This window comes from Chanodichthys erythropterus, chromosome 4 (genome assembly GCF_024489055.1).
Source record: "Chanodichthys erythropterus isolate Z2021 chromosome 4, ASM2448905v1, whole genome shotgun sequence".
Taxonomy (NCBI): domain Eukaryota; kingdom Metazoa; phylum Chordata; class Actinopteri; order Cypriniformes; family Xenocyprididae; genus Chanodichthys; species Chanodichthys erythropterus.
The window spans coordinates 12,055,547-12,069,907 of record NC_090224.1 but is presented as its reverse complement, the minus strand read 5'-3'; the positions used below and the strand labels follow the sequence as shown (position 1 = coordinate 12,069,907).

At 37.1% G+C, this 14,361-nt stretch overlaps 2 protein-coding genes across 2 annotated transcripts; one reads left to right on the top strand and one right to left on the bottom strand.

The window, feature by feature from the left end:
* Window positions 1–541: 541 nt before the first annotated feature.
* mcm3 (minichromosome maintenance complex component 3) lies at window positions 542–9,555 on the bottom strand. Its single transcript, XM_067384118.1, has 17 exons — window positions 9,410–9,555; window positions 9,113–9,225; window positions 8,694–8,902; window positions 8,482–8,612; window positions 7,810–8,048; window positions 7,612–7,720; window positions 7,339–7,492; window positions 5,875–6,006; window positions 5,558–5,766; window positions 4,200–4,374; window positions 3,829–3,955; window positions 3,050–3,200; window positions 2,788–2,928; window positions 2,459–2,568; window positions 2,027–2,112; window positions 1,561–1,645; window positions 542–1,390 (listed from the first exon to the last, which is right to left on the bottom strand). Exons 1-17 carry the CDS (start codon window positions 9,482–9,484, stop codon window positions 1,192–1,194), a joined length of 2,445 nt encoding a protein of 814 aa, XP_067240219.1. The 5' UTR covers window positions 9,485–9,555; the 3' UTR covers window positions 542–1,191.
* Window positions 9,556–12,111: 2,556 nt separating this feature from the next.
* On the top strand, window positions 12,112–13,182 carry paqr8 (progestin and adipoQ receptor family member VIII). Its single transcript, XM_067383541.1, has one exon. It carries the CDS (start codon window positions 12,112–12,114, stop codon window positions 13,180–13,182), a length of 1,071 nt encoding a protein of 356 aa, XP_067239642.1.
* The last annotated feature ends 1,179 nt before the right edge of the window (window positions 13,183–14,361 follow it).

Here is a 14,361-nt window from a genome sequence, read left to right as displayed (position 1 = left end):
TGGGGTCCAATTTTGTTTGGTTTTCAATTTTCTTCAAAATATTTTATTTGCATTCCAAAGGAGAAGGTAAGTTTGGAACGACATGAGGGACAGTAAATGATGGCTTAATTGTCATTTTTGAGAGGTCTATACCTTTACATTGTAAACTGAGATTTATGGTTTCCTGATATCCCGTAATGAGAATGAACATTACATATCTTTTATTGCAACCATAGCTAGGGTTTCTCCAGCTCCCACGCAAACAAAGTTTACGATCACCAGTTTTGAAGAACCGGGAAGCTGGACAGCAATATGATGCATCTCGAAGCATCTGCATGCTCAAGTAGAAAGGTTTATAAATGAGGAGCTGCACTTTGCATTTAAATCATCATTTGCTCTACATCTGTGACAACCCAGTCATAATGGGACAGACAGACACTGAAAGGGCAATGTGGGCAAACAGTAGCTAGAATGACTTGGAGTGTCTGAAGCATGACTGGTTTGAGGTTATGTGGCTTTCTGGTGTTACACAAAAGAGCAGAGATTCATAAAATGGTAGATATGGATCATTAGTTTATTTGTACATTAAGTATATTGTAGAAAAATACAGTCAATGAGAAAACAAAAGTGAGATATTCTTTTTATTGATGGAGGGGCAATAGACGGGAGACAAAAATACTAGGATGGGGAAGGGGGAAATGGGTTCGAGATGTGGCACAGACTGGACTGAAATCTCCTGCTTATGCATTTGTTATTATTCTGACACCTTTTTTTGTTTGTTTGTTTGTTTTTACATTTTCAGGTGTCAAACTGTTTTTTTTAAACAATAAATCATTATTTACAAGTTATCAAAAAAAAAAAAAAAAAAACTGGTCCAAGCTATTCAAGAAAAAATGAAAACCAACAGAGAAAACTAATTTCTGTAGAACATTAACCAAGTCTAAGTATGGTGATAAACATGCAAAGACATTTTGATTCTTTTTAACATGCATTTGTTGTAAGTATAAAATTGTTGTTTTTTTAAATGCATATGTATGCATGTACAAGCATGAGAAAATGTACAATACGAAAAACCTACTGACACTGTGTTCAAATGTATGCATGTGTGCATATACAAGAATATGAAAATGAACATTGCACACATATTGCAAATCTTCTGAAACAGATCCACACTTGAACTTTACGATTTCTGTTATTCTCCAGAAAACACCTTTATATAAGGAAGATGATGTCATCAGCCACCATAACCTGGTTGTCATCCTGCATGCGGGCGAGAGCGGCACGGACCTCGGTTTCGTTAAACGGTGATGGGCAGCTCTTGTTGATGCTCTCCATTAGAGCGATCATGCCCACTGACTGAGCATGAGCAGAGCGGAACACCTCCAGCAGTGCGGTTTTGAACTCCTTCAACCTACAGCAAAAACACACATTGTGCATCAGACATTCGACATCAGAAACTATCAGCGGACATGCCAGCGATGCGGTTTCTGTTTAGAAGTTAATCAGAAACAATACTTCAAAAGAATGTGGAACGCTGAGTGTGATACAGGAAATCTCAGCAGACAAATCCTGAACGCCTACCTGTCATCAGATAACCCCGTGTGACCATTCTGATCAGGTGTGTCCACTGGCTCCTCACCCTGCCTTGCAGCAGCTGGGGACTGAACTGAGAAAAAATTAAATATTAATCAATTGTGCATTAATTTGTGTAATAATAATTATATGCATTGTGTTAAAAAATGATCTTTTAATTATGATTAAAATATTTAAAAAAAAAATTATATATATATATTTAACTTAAAAATATATTTAAAGCTTGTTTATATTTTAAAGAAAAAATGAAATGGTATATTTAAAAAAAATTTAATTTAACCCAATTTAACTTCTATTTTAATACATTTTGTTTGAAAATATATTTAAAAAAGTTTTAATAAAAAAAAGTTTGTTTGAAAATATTTTAAATGTTTATTTTAAAAAAGTTAACAAATTTTTTTTTTATTTAATTTAATATAAAATATATAAAATGTCTATTGTTGGTTTTTCTTACTTTGTGGTATGTCAGTCTCAGTATCAAAGTCATAGGGGTCATAAGACTCGCTGCCCTGAGATGTTCTGCGCTCAGATTGGCGCCTCCTACAGGACAAAGAAAATACTTTCATTGGTCAACTCTGTTCTGAGCTCTCATAAATTACTTTGCACCACAGTTAAGTATCATAATTATTACTTAAACACATTAAAATTGTTATAAAACACTGTAAACTAACAATTCTATAAAGAAATCATCACACCTGATGATTTTAATAATGAATACACCAATAAATTCACCACTGTTTGGGGTCAGTACGATTTCTTTAAAAGGAATAAAGTGACAAAGACATTTATAATGTAACATTAAAAAAACTAACAACCCCACACTTTTTATAGCTTGGAAAATTCATAAACATTGACTTTGTCATGCTATTGTGGACTAACGCTAGACCTTTTTCTCTGTGGTCGAGGTGTTTCTTGTGCTTCATCCTCTTCCTCCTCATCCTCTGAGGCTGCATCCTGCCCCCCATTTCTAGAGCGTTTACGTTCCTTCTCCAAAACCTGAGGAATAGGAAATAAGGATAAAAGATATTTATTTAACTGATAAGAAATTTCTAATGGATTTAAATCAGCTACTAACAGAAGTACTATATTAAAAAGTAAAAGTTCATATCTTAAAACACCAATGTAAATGTATTCAGATATTAGAGAATTAAAATTTGTCCATTATAGAGTAAACAATTGTAACTAATGAGTTTTTAGCAATATAAACAAACAAACCTTCTTGAAATAGGCAAACTGCACAAGCTCCACAGCAACTTCTGTGTCCAACAGTTCCACAACTTTGCTCATGCGAGCTTTGGCGTGAGCCGTAGAAAGACGGATCAAAGTCTCTAGGGTTCTAGCAGTAACTGGTGACGTCTGAGGGACAAAACATGGCACATATTCTTCATATTAGTTATCTGACAGCATAAGAACTTCATTTGCTAATACCTGACCAGCAAAGCAACTCAGAGTAGTTTGTAAATATGTCTGTATTTACCCGTGCAATGTCAGAGCCGAGCTGCTCCTGACTGCGCAGTCTTGAGTACTCCTCTGCAATGTGATTGGCTGCATCTTGAGTCAGAACAGGAGAAAGAGCCTTGGCAACGTGGATGTACTTCCTCATGAATTCTTTACTCACCACTCTGTCCCTAAAAAAACACACACAAAAAAAATAATTTAGCTGTATAATAATGGGGTGTTTATATTTGACAGCTAAGAATGTGTAAGAAGATTCTTTTGAACTTTCTATTCATAAAAAAAGTATCACGGTTTCTGCAAAAATCTTAAGCAGCACAACAGTGATAATAATAATAAATGTTTCTTGAGCAGCAAATACGAATATTAGAATGATTTCTGCAGGATCATGTGACACTGAAGACTGGAGTAATGATGCTGAAAATTCAGCTTTGATCACAGAAATAAATTATATTTTATAATATATTAAAACAATTATTTTACATTGTAATATTTCACAATATTACTGTATTTACTGTATTTATGATCAAATGAATGCCACCTAGGTGAGCATAAGAGACTTCTTTCAAAAACATTTAAAAAATCTTACAGACCCTTAAATTTTATACAGTAGTGCATTTTCTTGAAAAAGTATCTTAGAAAAGCAAAACATGGCAACCCTATTAAAATATCAAATCATTCATGAAACCACGTGGTAGTGCCAAAAAACCAGACATAATCTGAGCTGAATTAGCCTTTGTGATTTGCATTAGAGAAGAAAGCACAGAAGGGAAAGTAACAAAAAAACAAGTTGGCACATACTTGAGTTTTTTGCTGCCATGGAGAAGTGGATTGTGTTTCTCATACACTTGCAGCTCCTCTTCTTCCTCCTGAACTACATTAGGGTCTTCAGTGGCCAATGCATCGATTGCACCACCAAAAGACAGAGCTGAAACACAAAAGCATGTGAGTCTAATAAACACTACAGCACACAATATTTGCAACATGATTAATTACTAGTACATGACAGATCACAATTTATTTCACAGACATAAATATGAAGTGTGCAGTTTTTGATGTTAAAATACTTTCTCCTATTCCATCTTTATGTAACTCTTTTTGCTGACACTAACGGCACAATAATGACAAACCAACACAAAATATGTTGTTTTAAATACTCTATCAGTCTGTACCTGCTCCTTCCTGCTCATGGGGATCCCTGTAGCGGTGAATGCGCAAGACGTGATCGGAAACCTCACGGTCCTGCTCTGGGTCCATCTGATCCAGCATGATGAAGAGCAAATCAAAACGAGACAGCAGCGAGTCCTGCAGGCCAATGTTCTCCATGGGGGTCTTATACTGATTATACTGCAGACAGACACAAATTCACAAACATGAAATACAAGGAAATGACTAGCTGCTATTTGCAGCAATTATAATCCAGATTGTTGTTCTTTCAAGTCTGATTTCTTGATCTACACTGGATATTTATTAAGAGTACCATTATAAAACTAGGTAAGTAAAGTTTGATGACAAACTTTTTAGTTGGCTTGAGAAAGCCAGACCAGAAAGTTTGAAAAGGTTTTAAAAGCTTGAAATTTGAAGGTTTAAAGTTCGAATGTTTTGAAGACAATAAAGTCTATCAGAAAAATTGACAGATAGATAAATAGTTGATTTAGCATGTTGCTAGCATGTTTTAATACATTGCTAGCATGAAAAACAGACAGACAGATGATTTTGCATTCTTCTAACATTTTTTAATAAGTTTCCTAGCACGAATTAACATGTTGCTAGCCTTAATAAGTATGTTGCTGCCATGTTTTAGCATTCTGCTAGCATGTTTTAACATTTTAACATGAATTAGCATGTCACTTGCATGATTTAGCACGTTGCTAGCATGTCCTAAGCTAGTAGTTAGGCTTTGCTAGTGATAGATACATATTGGATGAAGCTTAAATACTCTAGTTATTGTATAAAAGTTTTGACCACCATGAAAGTGTATGGGACCTTTTGAAGTTTTGATTGTCCGTTTAACAAAAATCATTAAATTGGATCACTTTGAAAAGATACATCAACCCGAGTCACAACAGTCTGAGGGTCTGACCCTAGTTTGGTGTTTGTAGCCAGGGTTGCCAGGTTTTCACAACAAAACCCACCCAATTGCTACTCAAAACTAGCCCAATCGCGTTTCAGGGGGGTCCCAGGGTAAAAATCACACTCCAGGGGGTAAAATCCATGTTTTTGGTGGGGCTCCCCAGGTAAAAGTCGTTTCCAAGGGCTAAATATCATGTTATTTGGGTCGCTTCAACCCGAGGACATGAAAAACAACCCGCGGGAACAGCGTAGAAGCAGCCCGATTCCATGGCAACACTGTTTGTAGCTTAAAAGCTCTAGGAGGAGATATTGTTAATTCAATTTGCCTCAAAAAAATAATGATAATCTTAAAAGTCGATCAGTAAATTGGCTTTCTCAAGCCAACTTAATGATGCATAGATACAGATTCAGATTACTCACAGATTCAGATTTCACGAACACCAAATATAGCACTTACTCGGCCATAAACGGGGTTGGCAGCTGCCAGGACGCTGCAGCGGGCATTGAGCCGAGCGTGGATGCCGGCCTTAGCGATGGTGACGCGGCCCTGTTCCATGACCTCATGGATAGCAGTGCGATCCATATCTGACATTTTGTCAAACTCATCAATGCAGACCACCCCTCGATCCCCCAAAACCATGGCACCAGCCTCGAGACGACGCTCACCTGAGAGACACACACGACTTCATATTAAAAGCACAAACAAAACTAGCCAGACTTGTTATAAATTAACCTATGGATTCTTGGCTTGATAATGTGTGTGAAACCCAATACCTGTCTCTTGGTCAGTGGTGACGGCTGCAGTCAGACCTACACCTGATGAGCCTCGGCCTGTGGTGGGAATGGCACGAGGTGCGGTGTGCAGAACGTACCGGAGCAGCTGAGACTTGGCCACTGACGGGTCACCTAAGAAATACGCAGAATTGAAACACATCTTATGCATCCATTTACTATTTTGGCTAAATTGATTATGTTTGAGGATACAAATAAGAGTATAATAATCTCGATAATTTTTTTCCAACTAATAAATTTTTTTAAATCCATTCTGCAGGTTTTTCCTCAAAATCAGTTCAGATATTATTAAGATGATTTTTATGCTTGACTTAAAGGGATAGTTCACCCAAAAATGAACATTTTGTCATCATTTACTCACCCTCAAGTTGTTCCAAACCTATATAAATATCTCTTGATATTATAACATTTCTTTGTTCTGTTGTACACAAAGAAAGATATTTGGAAGAATGTTTGTAACCAAGCAGATCTCGCCCCCATTGACTACCATAGTAGGGGAAAAAATACTATAGCAGTCAGTGGGGGGCGAGATATATTTATATAGGTTTGGAACAACTTGAGGTGAATTTTTAGGTGAACTATCCCTTTAATCATTTATAATTTTTTAATATCCAGTAAACTGATAAATGGCGGCATCTGGTGGGTCTGTAAAGAACAGCACCCAAAACAGGCATTAAAGTACTGCATGTGCAACATAAAACGGATCATTTTAAAAATGTATGATTATTCAGTGAACTAGTGGACTTCATATAGTCTTATAAATCTAAACCTTTTAATTTAACATCAACCTTTATATTTATGCAAAGTTGCTTTGTAACCTGAACCTATTACGTTTCATATATATACATACATACATATATTGTTACTTATATTAATATTTATAAACCATAAAAATATAACTTGTTCTCCACAGAAAAGGTAAAAAAAAAATTCAGGGGGCTGCTATGGGGATCATGAAAAGTTTCAGAGAAAAATCGGGTTAAAAAATGCAATATAATAATAAATGTAATTATAATTCTATAAAAACATTATTATTACTACTAAATAAATAATCTGACATTGCCTTATATCATGTCTACTATTTCTCTCAGAATATGAATATGTCTTATAGTAATATATATCTGCTTTTATACTTTAGGAAGGGAGCACTCACAAGGTTTGGGCACCAAAATGTTTGAAAACACTTGGTCTAGATCCTCAATATGTTTGCAACTTAATTATTACATATCATATTTGTATTGTTACTTGTAAAGTTAGAAAGGTCTCTACAGAAAATGGCAAAAAAAAAGCAGATTTCATCTGTCTACTTACGATTCATAGAGTTATAAAAAGTTATTGTGGAGTTCTCAATTTCATGTCCAGCACAGAGAGTGATTTGTAAATATGAACCATTCATTTTACCCTAAATGTCGCTCATTATTTGTGCAAATCTAAGCAGGCAAATACCTATGAGAAGTACGTTGATGTCTCCTCTAATGCGTGAGCCGTTCTCCAAAACCTTCTCCACCCCTCCTAGAAGCATACACAGGATGGCCTTCTTTATGTACTCATGACCATGAATACTGGGGGCCAGTGAGCGAGCCAACTGATCAAACAAATTCTAAAGGAGTACAAAGACAAATAAGGCATTCATATTAGGAGAACACAGGCATACAATAACTTACCACTATACAAAAGTGTGTCCAAATCTGGAATATTATGTCATTTCCATTCTCTTACCTTTGAGCGAGATCTGCAGAAGCTCTTGATCTTGGCTACATCATCTGCAGAGAAGTAGTGAGCGACTTCTTTGCTCATCTGTTTGACGTGACAGGCGATCATGATGGTCCTAAACACGTGTATTATTATTAATATTATCATTTATATAATAATATTATAATATTTCAAAAAATGTAACCGCAGTTTGTGCAGCTCTACCTGAAGGTGCCCGAGGTGAATCCGCCCTTCTTGCCGGGCAGGCAGCGGTAGGTGCCGATCACCTGCGCACGGTCCCCTGGTTTTATAGCGTCCACCAGGTCGTTGTCCAGGATGATGTCCACAGAGCGGGGCAGCTGACCGGCAGGGGCCTTCTCTGGCATCTCCTGCACTGTGATGGTCTGATGGTCCTTGTAGACGGACAGACCGAACTCAGTCTCCAGTGGATTGTTCTCCTCATCCTGAATGGATCAAATACAGACACAGAGGATTAGTAATAATTATTACTGATGGTATTAAAATAATCTGATGCTGAGAGATATAGTAAGTGTGGTATTATAAAGACAACAATTTCAAATTATTTTAGTATTAATAATAATACTAATAATTATTATAGTTATTACTATTATTATTATGTAGTAATAACAATAATTATTATTATTACTAAAATAATTTGACATTCTTGTCTTTATAATATCATTCTTTTTCTCTCAGAGTATTAACGGGTCTTATAGTAATATACAGCTGCTTATATATTTTTTGAAGATGATCCCTTTGCAGGGTGATCTTCATATTTGGCACATCATAGAGTTTGAAAGCCCCTGGAACCCCTGACCTCAATATTTTTGCACAATTCCATTAATCTAAGTTGTGAGGTGGGACAAATTATAGTACCTTGGTGGGGTAAATGGCACTTGAAGGGAAGGCTTCCAGAGAGGTCAGATCTGTGTATTTGCGCTCCATAGTCTTCTTAGTGGCTGGGCAGTAGTGCACACTGCGTACTACTTTGGGACGCACCAAAGAGCCTGTGAATACAAGGAAAAAGCCTGATCATCTCACTGTCCATGACATGCAAAATATCAAATCATTCAAATGCTGGGACCTACATTTTGTGACAATGCCCTCCAAACACACCATGCTACCCAAAAGACGAGAGGTCAAGGTTCGAGGGGAGACGTGTTTGTTGCCGAAGCTGCCCTCCAGACCAATGAAGAACTCTTCGTGCTGCTTGGCATAAGTGGCATCTATTGAAGCCACCAGATCTTTTAGGGCACGCTGGAATGCAACAAGCTCTTCAAAAGCATTACTCAGCAACCTGAGGACCAGAGATTGTTCAATTCAATTAAAACAGTCACACTTTACATTATAATGTTAAACTGTATTTTCAGCATATAATGTAATACATGAAACACATATAGTTATAATAGCACTATGCATGGAAATATATTATATGCTATAATGCAGGCCAAAAGTGTACACTGTAAAGTGTAAGTAGAAAAAAAGAAATGTTTAAAACAAAACATACTTGGCTGCTCGCTTTTCGTTGCGGCGGCGCAGGTCGTTGAGGTTCACAATGAGCCTGGATTTGTTTTCGCTGATCATCTGTCGTACTTTGCTCTGATAGATGCCCTGGTCTTGCTGAAAACAGGTAAAAACCCAAGAAAAAGTTGTCAACAAACAAAACGTGCACAAAAATACCCCCGAAAAAAAGTTTAAAGCAAGTTACATTATGGTTTATGAGAGTGGGCCTTTGTTCCAATAAGACACATTAACTTCCATAGTTTAACAGTTAATAAGTATATAATAAATGCGTTATGCCTACATCATCGTCAAGAAAATCCAGGTAATCCCTCTGCGCCTCCCTCAGCTCCTGGTCGTCCACAACTTCAGCAGCCATTTTTGTATATAGCTTCTAAAAGTTTTAAGAAATACTCTGTGCAGAAAACCTCGTGTCGATAGCAGGACTGTTGTGTGTCTTTTCGCGCCACCAGGCTTCTCTCGCTGTAGAATCCGACCGCTGATTGGCCAACACACCAGTGATACATTACCATATTCTGTCTCAAGGGTTGCGGCGTCCAATCAGATCCGTAGAATGATGATTCTCCCGGCCCTCTTTAGTGTTTCGCGCGAAAAGAGTACCGGTGCTGCGCATGCGCTCACAACTACAGATGCAGTATATTCAAGTGGAGCTGTTGTGGCAAATAATGCTCGAGTCCTTGTTATTTACTCCTTTCTTTTGTGCAAATTTAAAGTAACTGTTGCGACTCAGACAGTCTGTACATCAAATGTACTATTTATTCAACGTCATATGAAAGCATTTTACTAAAAGTGATGTAAAGTCACAAAGTTATAAATTATACACTGTAGTACAAAGTACATAGTGTAAAATATCCGTTTTATAAATGGACATTACTTTTCTTAAAGGGAAAGTTCACCAAAAATGAAAATTCTGTCATCATTTGCTCACCCTCAAGTTGTTCCAAACATGTGTATACATTAGTCTGTTGAACACAAATGAAGATATTTTGAAGAAAGTTTGTAACTAGGCTGTTTTGGGGCACCATTGACTTCCATAGTAGAAAAAAAAATGGTGCCCCAAAACAGTTCAGTTTCCAACATTCTTCAAAATATCTTTTTATCAAATTTGTACAGGTTTGGAACAACTTGAGGGTGAGTAAATGATGACAGAATTTTCATTTTTGGGTGAACTATCCCTTTAATATTTGGTTTCCGTACTTGATCAGATTCTCATGTTGTCTTTTATGCATCATTTTTATTTTATTTTTTTGCCTGACTGTATATAATATTACACCATTGTTCTGTTTAGGCTATTTTACACTTTAAATATAGGTCTACATGTCTTGTAGTTGCTGTCATAAATAGTAGTATAATAATAGTTACTTTCAAAGTCAACCTATCCTATAATAAGCAAAACAGGATTTGTTAGGCAGAACCACAGCTTCAGTCTCCATTCACTGTCACTGTATATTGAAGTCTCGTGAACCTTAGTTGACAGAGTGTTGTTTCTAATTAATTTTATATTGAGAAAATGAGTCTTCGCCCATCAGAATGTGTGTGAATTTTAATAATCATGTTTTTTTTTTTTTTACTGTGATTTGAAGTTATATCTCTTTTTTTTCTTCATTTGTTTGCTTTTTCGTCAGAGTCCCTTCAAACATGAGTGATTTTGAAGCCCCGCCCAAATTCACAAGGAGCCGGCCCAACAGGTCTCTCAGTTTAGTTGAGAGGGAGAGTGCAGTTGCCAAGGTTATAATGCATACGTTTGAAGACCGAATTTAATCTTTAGGTTGATATGAAACCCCATATATCTTCTAAAAAGTGAGAGGTGAAGTCTGTGAAGGGCGACTTTCAACCAGTGCCGCAAAGGTGAGGAGCTACTAATATATAAACGATAATATAAACTCTTTATTATTTAAAGAAAGTTTCTGGCGTTTTGATACCATGTTTTTTTTTTTTTTGCAGAAGGTTGTATAAAAGTGTCGCATAGCATAGTCTTACTCTTTTTTTGCTTAATAAGGCACATTTAAAAGTAGCACGTGAAAAAATACTATAGTAGCCTAATTTATAGTAAATACTATAGTGTTTTTGAACCATACTATAATGAAGTACTTGAATTCATTTGTTGTGGTAATTCTATAGTTGCTGTGGTAACATAACAGCTATAGTAATATAATCAAATTACTTTTGTTAGTTTTCTACAACTATATGAGTATGTTATACTACAATATACACTACAGTTTACTGTAGTAAAAACTAAAGTATACTACAGTTTATCAGTTCACTAGTTAATACTACAGTATGATGTAGCATTCATTAACAAAGTGTTGTACATACTATAGAGTATACTACTAATTTACTATAGTATGGTTCAAAAACACTATAAATTACTATAGTATTTTTTCACCTAGGCTATTATTTTCTTTTATATTATTTTACATGTTAATTTACGCGCTTACAATTAAATGTACCAAATTTGGCAAACTGTTCTCAAGCCTTGTCTGCTTTAAATAGTGCTGTAAGGTGTGGTTGCAGTCTAGACATAGTATTGAGGGTTTTTTTAAATACAGAATACTAATCACAGAATGCAGATATAGCGTTCATAATGGCTATCTTCAAACCTATTAAACTCCCTATCTGGGCAGCATTTTTAGCCATCATACATATCTGTAACCTATCTATACAGAAATAATCTATAACCCATAACAGTGCTTTCTAGGTAGGCAACATAGGTTTCAAGACACAGCTAGGGTTTTAAAATGGAGAAACATTGGTTTGGAGCAATATACGGCAGAGCACAATGGGAGTACTTGGCAAACACAATGATCAGTTCAACCAGGCCAGATATTAACTTATCAAGTATAAGAGGTTTAGTTCAGCAAGAACTGGCTCTTTGTCTGGCAGAGGTATGAATCATGGCATACTGATTTGTCAATATAATTTATCCTCGTGCTGTTTTCTGCTTCTCATTGCAGCTGATTTTTGTCATTCACCCAGAGTTTCACCATGGCAAGCGGAGTTTTGGGCCGTCTTAGTACTCTGACATTGAGTATACAGCAGCTGGGTCAGTTACCACACTTGTCGAACTGGTTGCCCCGTCTACCTTTACCTAAAGCCACCGTACTTGCCTCTGAGGTGCCGAGTCTGTTTCGTGAGCCTTACATCTTGTCGGGCTATCGTCCGGTCCACCAGGAATGGCTGAGCTACTTCTGTAGCCTCTTTCAAAGTCACAATGAGTCGCTCAATGTATGGACACACCTGCTGGCGATCCCTGCTGTTCTACTCCACTTTTCTTTATTCACAGTCACATGGGGGCTGATGCTCAATGTGGCGTCTTTGCCTCTGTTTTTGTACGTGTTGTCGTCACTTACCTACCTCAGTTTTAGCGTGGCCGCCCACCTGTTGCAGTCACAGTCTGAGCTGGCCCATTACTCCCTCTTCTTCGTAGACTATGTTGGCATAGCTGTTTACCAATATGGCTGTGCACTTGGCCACTATTTTTACTGTTCTGAGCCAGTATGGAGACAAAGCCTAGTGGGTGCTGTTTTTCTACCCGGTGCCGCGGTGCTGGCCTGGTTGTCCTGCGCCAGTTGCTGCTACGCCAAATTCCGTTACCGCCGTCCATACCCTCTCCGCCGCAAGATCTGCCAGATCATTCCCACCAGCCTGGCGTACTTGCTCGACATAAGCCCTGTAGTGCACCGCCTGGTCACCAGATCTTGGGACGAGCCAGTGTTGGTGTTTCACGCCCTGCAAGTGGTGTTTTTTGTGTTGTCGGCTCTGTTTTTCTCTTGCCCAGTTCCTGAGCGCTTCTTTCCAGGGAGATGTGACATTGTGGGTCACGGACATCAGATCTTCCACATCTTCCTGGCCATGTGTACTATGTGCCAGCTGGAGGCAATGTTTAGAGACTATCTGGTGCATCAGCAGTCAGTAGTAACTATGCATGGAGAACACTTCATTCTACTGGCTGGAGGATCGTTCTTCTTATTGGTGTTGTGCAGCGTTCTGACTGCAGTTCTAATGAGAGAAGCTGTGCAAAGACAGCTGAAGAAGAAAGACTGCAAACAAATTTGAAAAGATTTTACAAAACAGATTTGCTTAGTTACACAGTACCACAAGGTATTTATTAATATAAATGTCAAAATTACTTTTATTTTAGTGCATTTATTATGAGAATTGTGATAAGATGTCACTTTTCTTTTGTTCTTTTTATTTTACTTTAAAAGTACATAATCACATTTTGAAATCCCACACTCTCAGCTGTCACTGTTTGTACACTGTAGGCACAAATATGTTTTTTTAAAGGGATAGTTCACCCAAAAATGAAAATTATTCCATGATTTACTAACCCTCAAGCCATCATAGGTGTACAGTATAAGAACGCTATCAGAAATATATTTAAAAATATCCTTAGTCCTCCAAGGTTTATAATGGTTGTGAATGGGGGGCATCAAAAGAAAAATATCATATTTTAAACTTTATAAATTCAAATAACTGGCTTCTGGCAGATGACCGTACGCATAGTGCGCAAGACGATTTGGGCGGAAGAGCAACTTTTGACTCGACGAAATGATGAACACGGAGGCGCAGAGGAGAGAGCAAAACAAAACACCGGTCCGGAATTAGAGAGAAATGTCGGAGGATTTTTATATAAGAGAAGAGGAGCTTGAGTTTGTTGCACAGCCCTATTTAGTTGAACCGCAAGAGGCGTCTAAGCTTACGATACTCCTACATCCTGCGTCATACATCGCAACAGAAGATTACTCATTTTGCGCAAGTTGACTTGCACAGTATGCGTATGGTCGTCCGCCGAAAGCTAGTTATTTGAGTTTTAAATATGGATATTTTTCTTACAAAAACACATCCCTTCACTTCAAAAGGCCTTTATTAACCCCCTGGAGTCATATGGATTACTTTGATTATGATGGATGCATTTTTTTTTTTTTAAACGTTGCCCCCCATTTACAATTTCGACGTAGTATGTCATAATTTCGACTTAGTTGACAATTTCAACGTAGTATGTCATAATTTCGACTTAGTTGACAATTTTGACTTAGTATGTAAAAATTGCGACTAAGTATGTCATTATTTTGACTTAGTTGACAATTTCGACTTAGTTTGTCATAATTTCTACTTAGTTGACAATTTCGACTTGTCATAATTTCGACTTAGTTTGTCACAATTTCGACTTTTTTGACAATTTCGACTTAGTATGTAAAAATTGCGACTAAGAATGTCATTATTTCGACTTAG

Coding starts and splice junctions, on each gene's coding strand:
- mcm3 (XM_067384118.1), bottom strand. CDS start 9,484: ATGGCTGCTGAAGTTGTGGACGACCAGGAGCTGAGGGAGGCGCAGAGG. Junction 4,375..5,557: donor CCAACCCCGTTTATGGCCGA/GTAAGTGCTATA, acceptor GTCTGTCTGCAG/TATAATCAGTATAAGACCCC. Junction 3,956..4,199: donor CCATGAGCAGGAAGGAGCAG/GTACAGACTGAT, acceptor TTTGTGTTTCAG/CTCTGTCTTTTGGTGGTGCA.
- paqr8 (XM_067383541.1), top strand. CDS start 12,112: ATGGCAAGCGGAGTTTTGGGCCGTCTTAGTACTCTGACATTGAGTATA.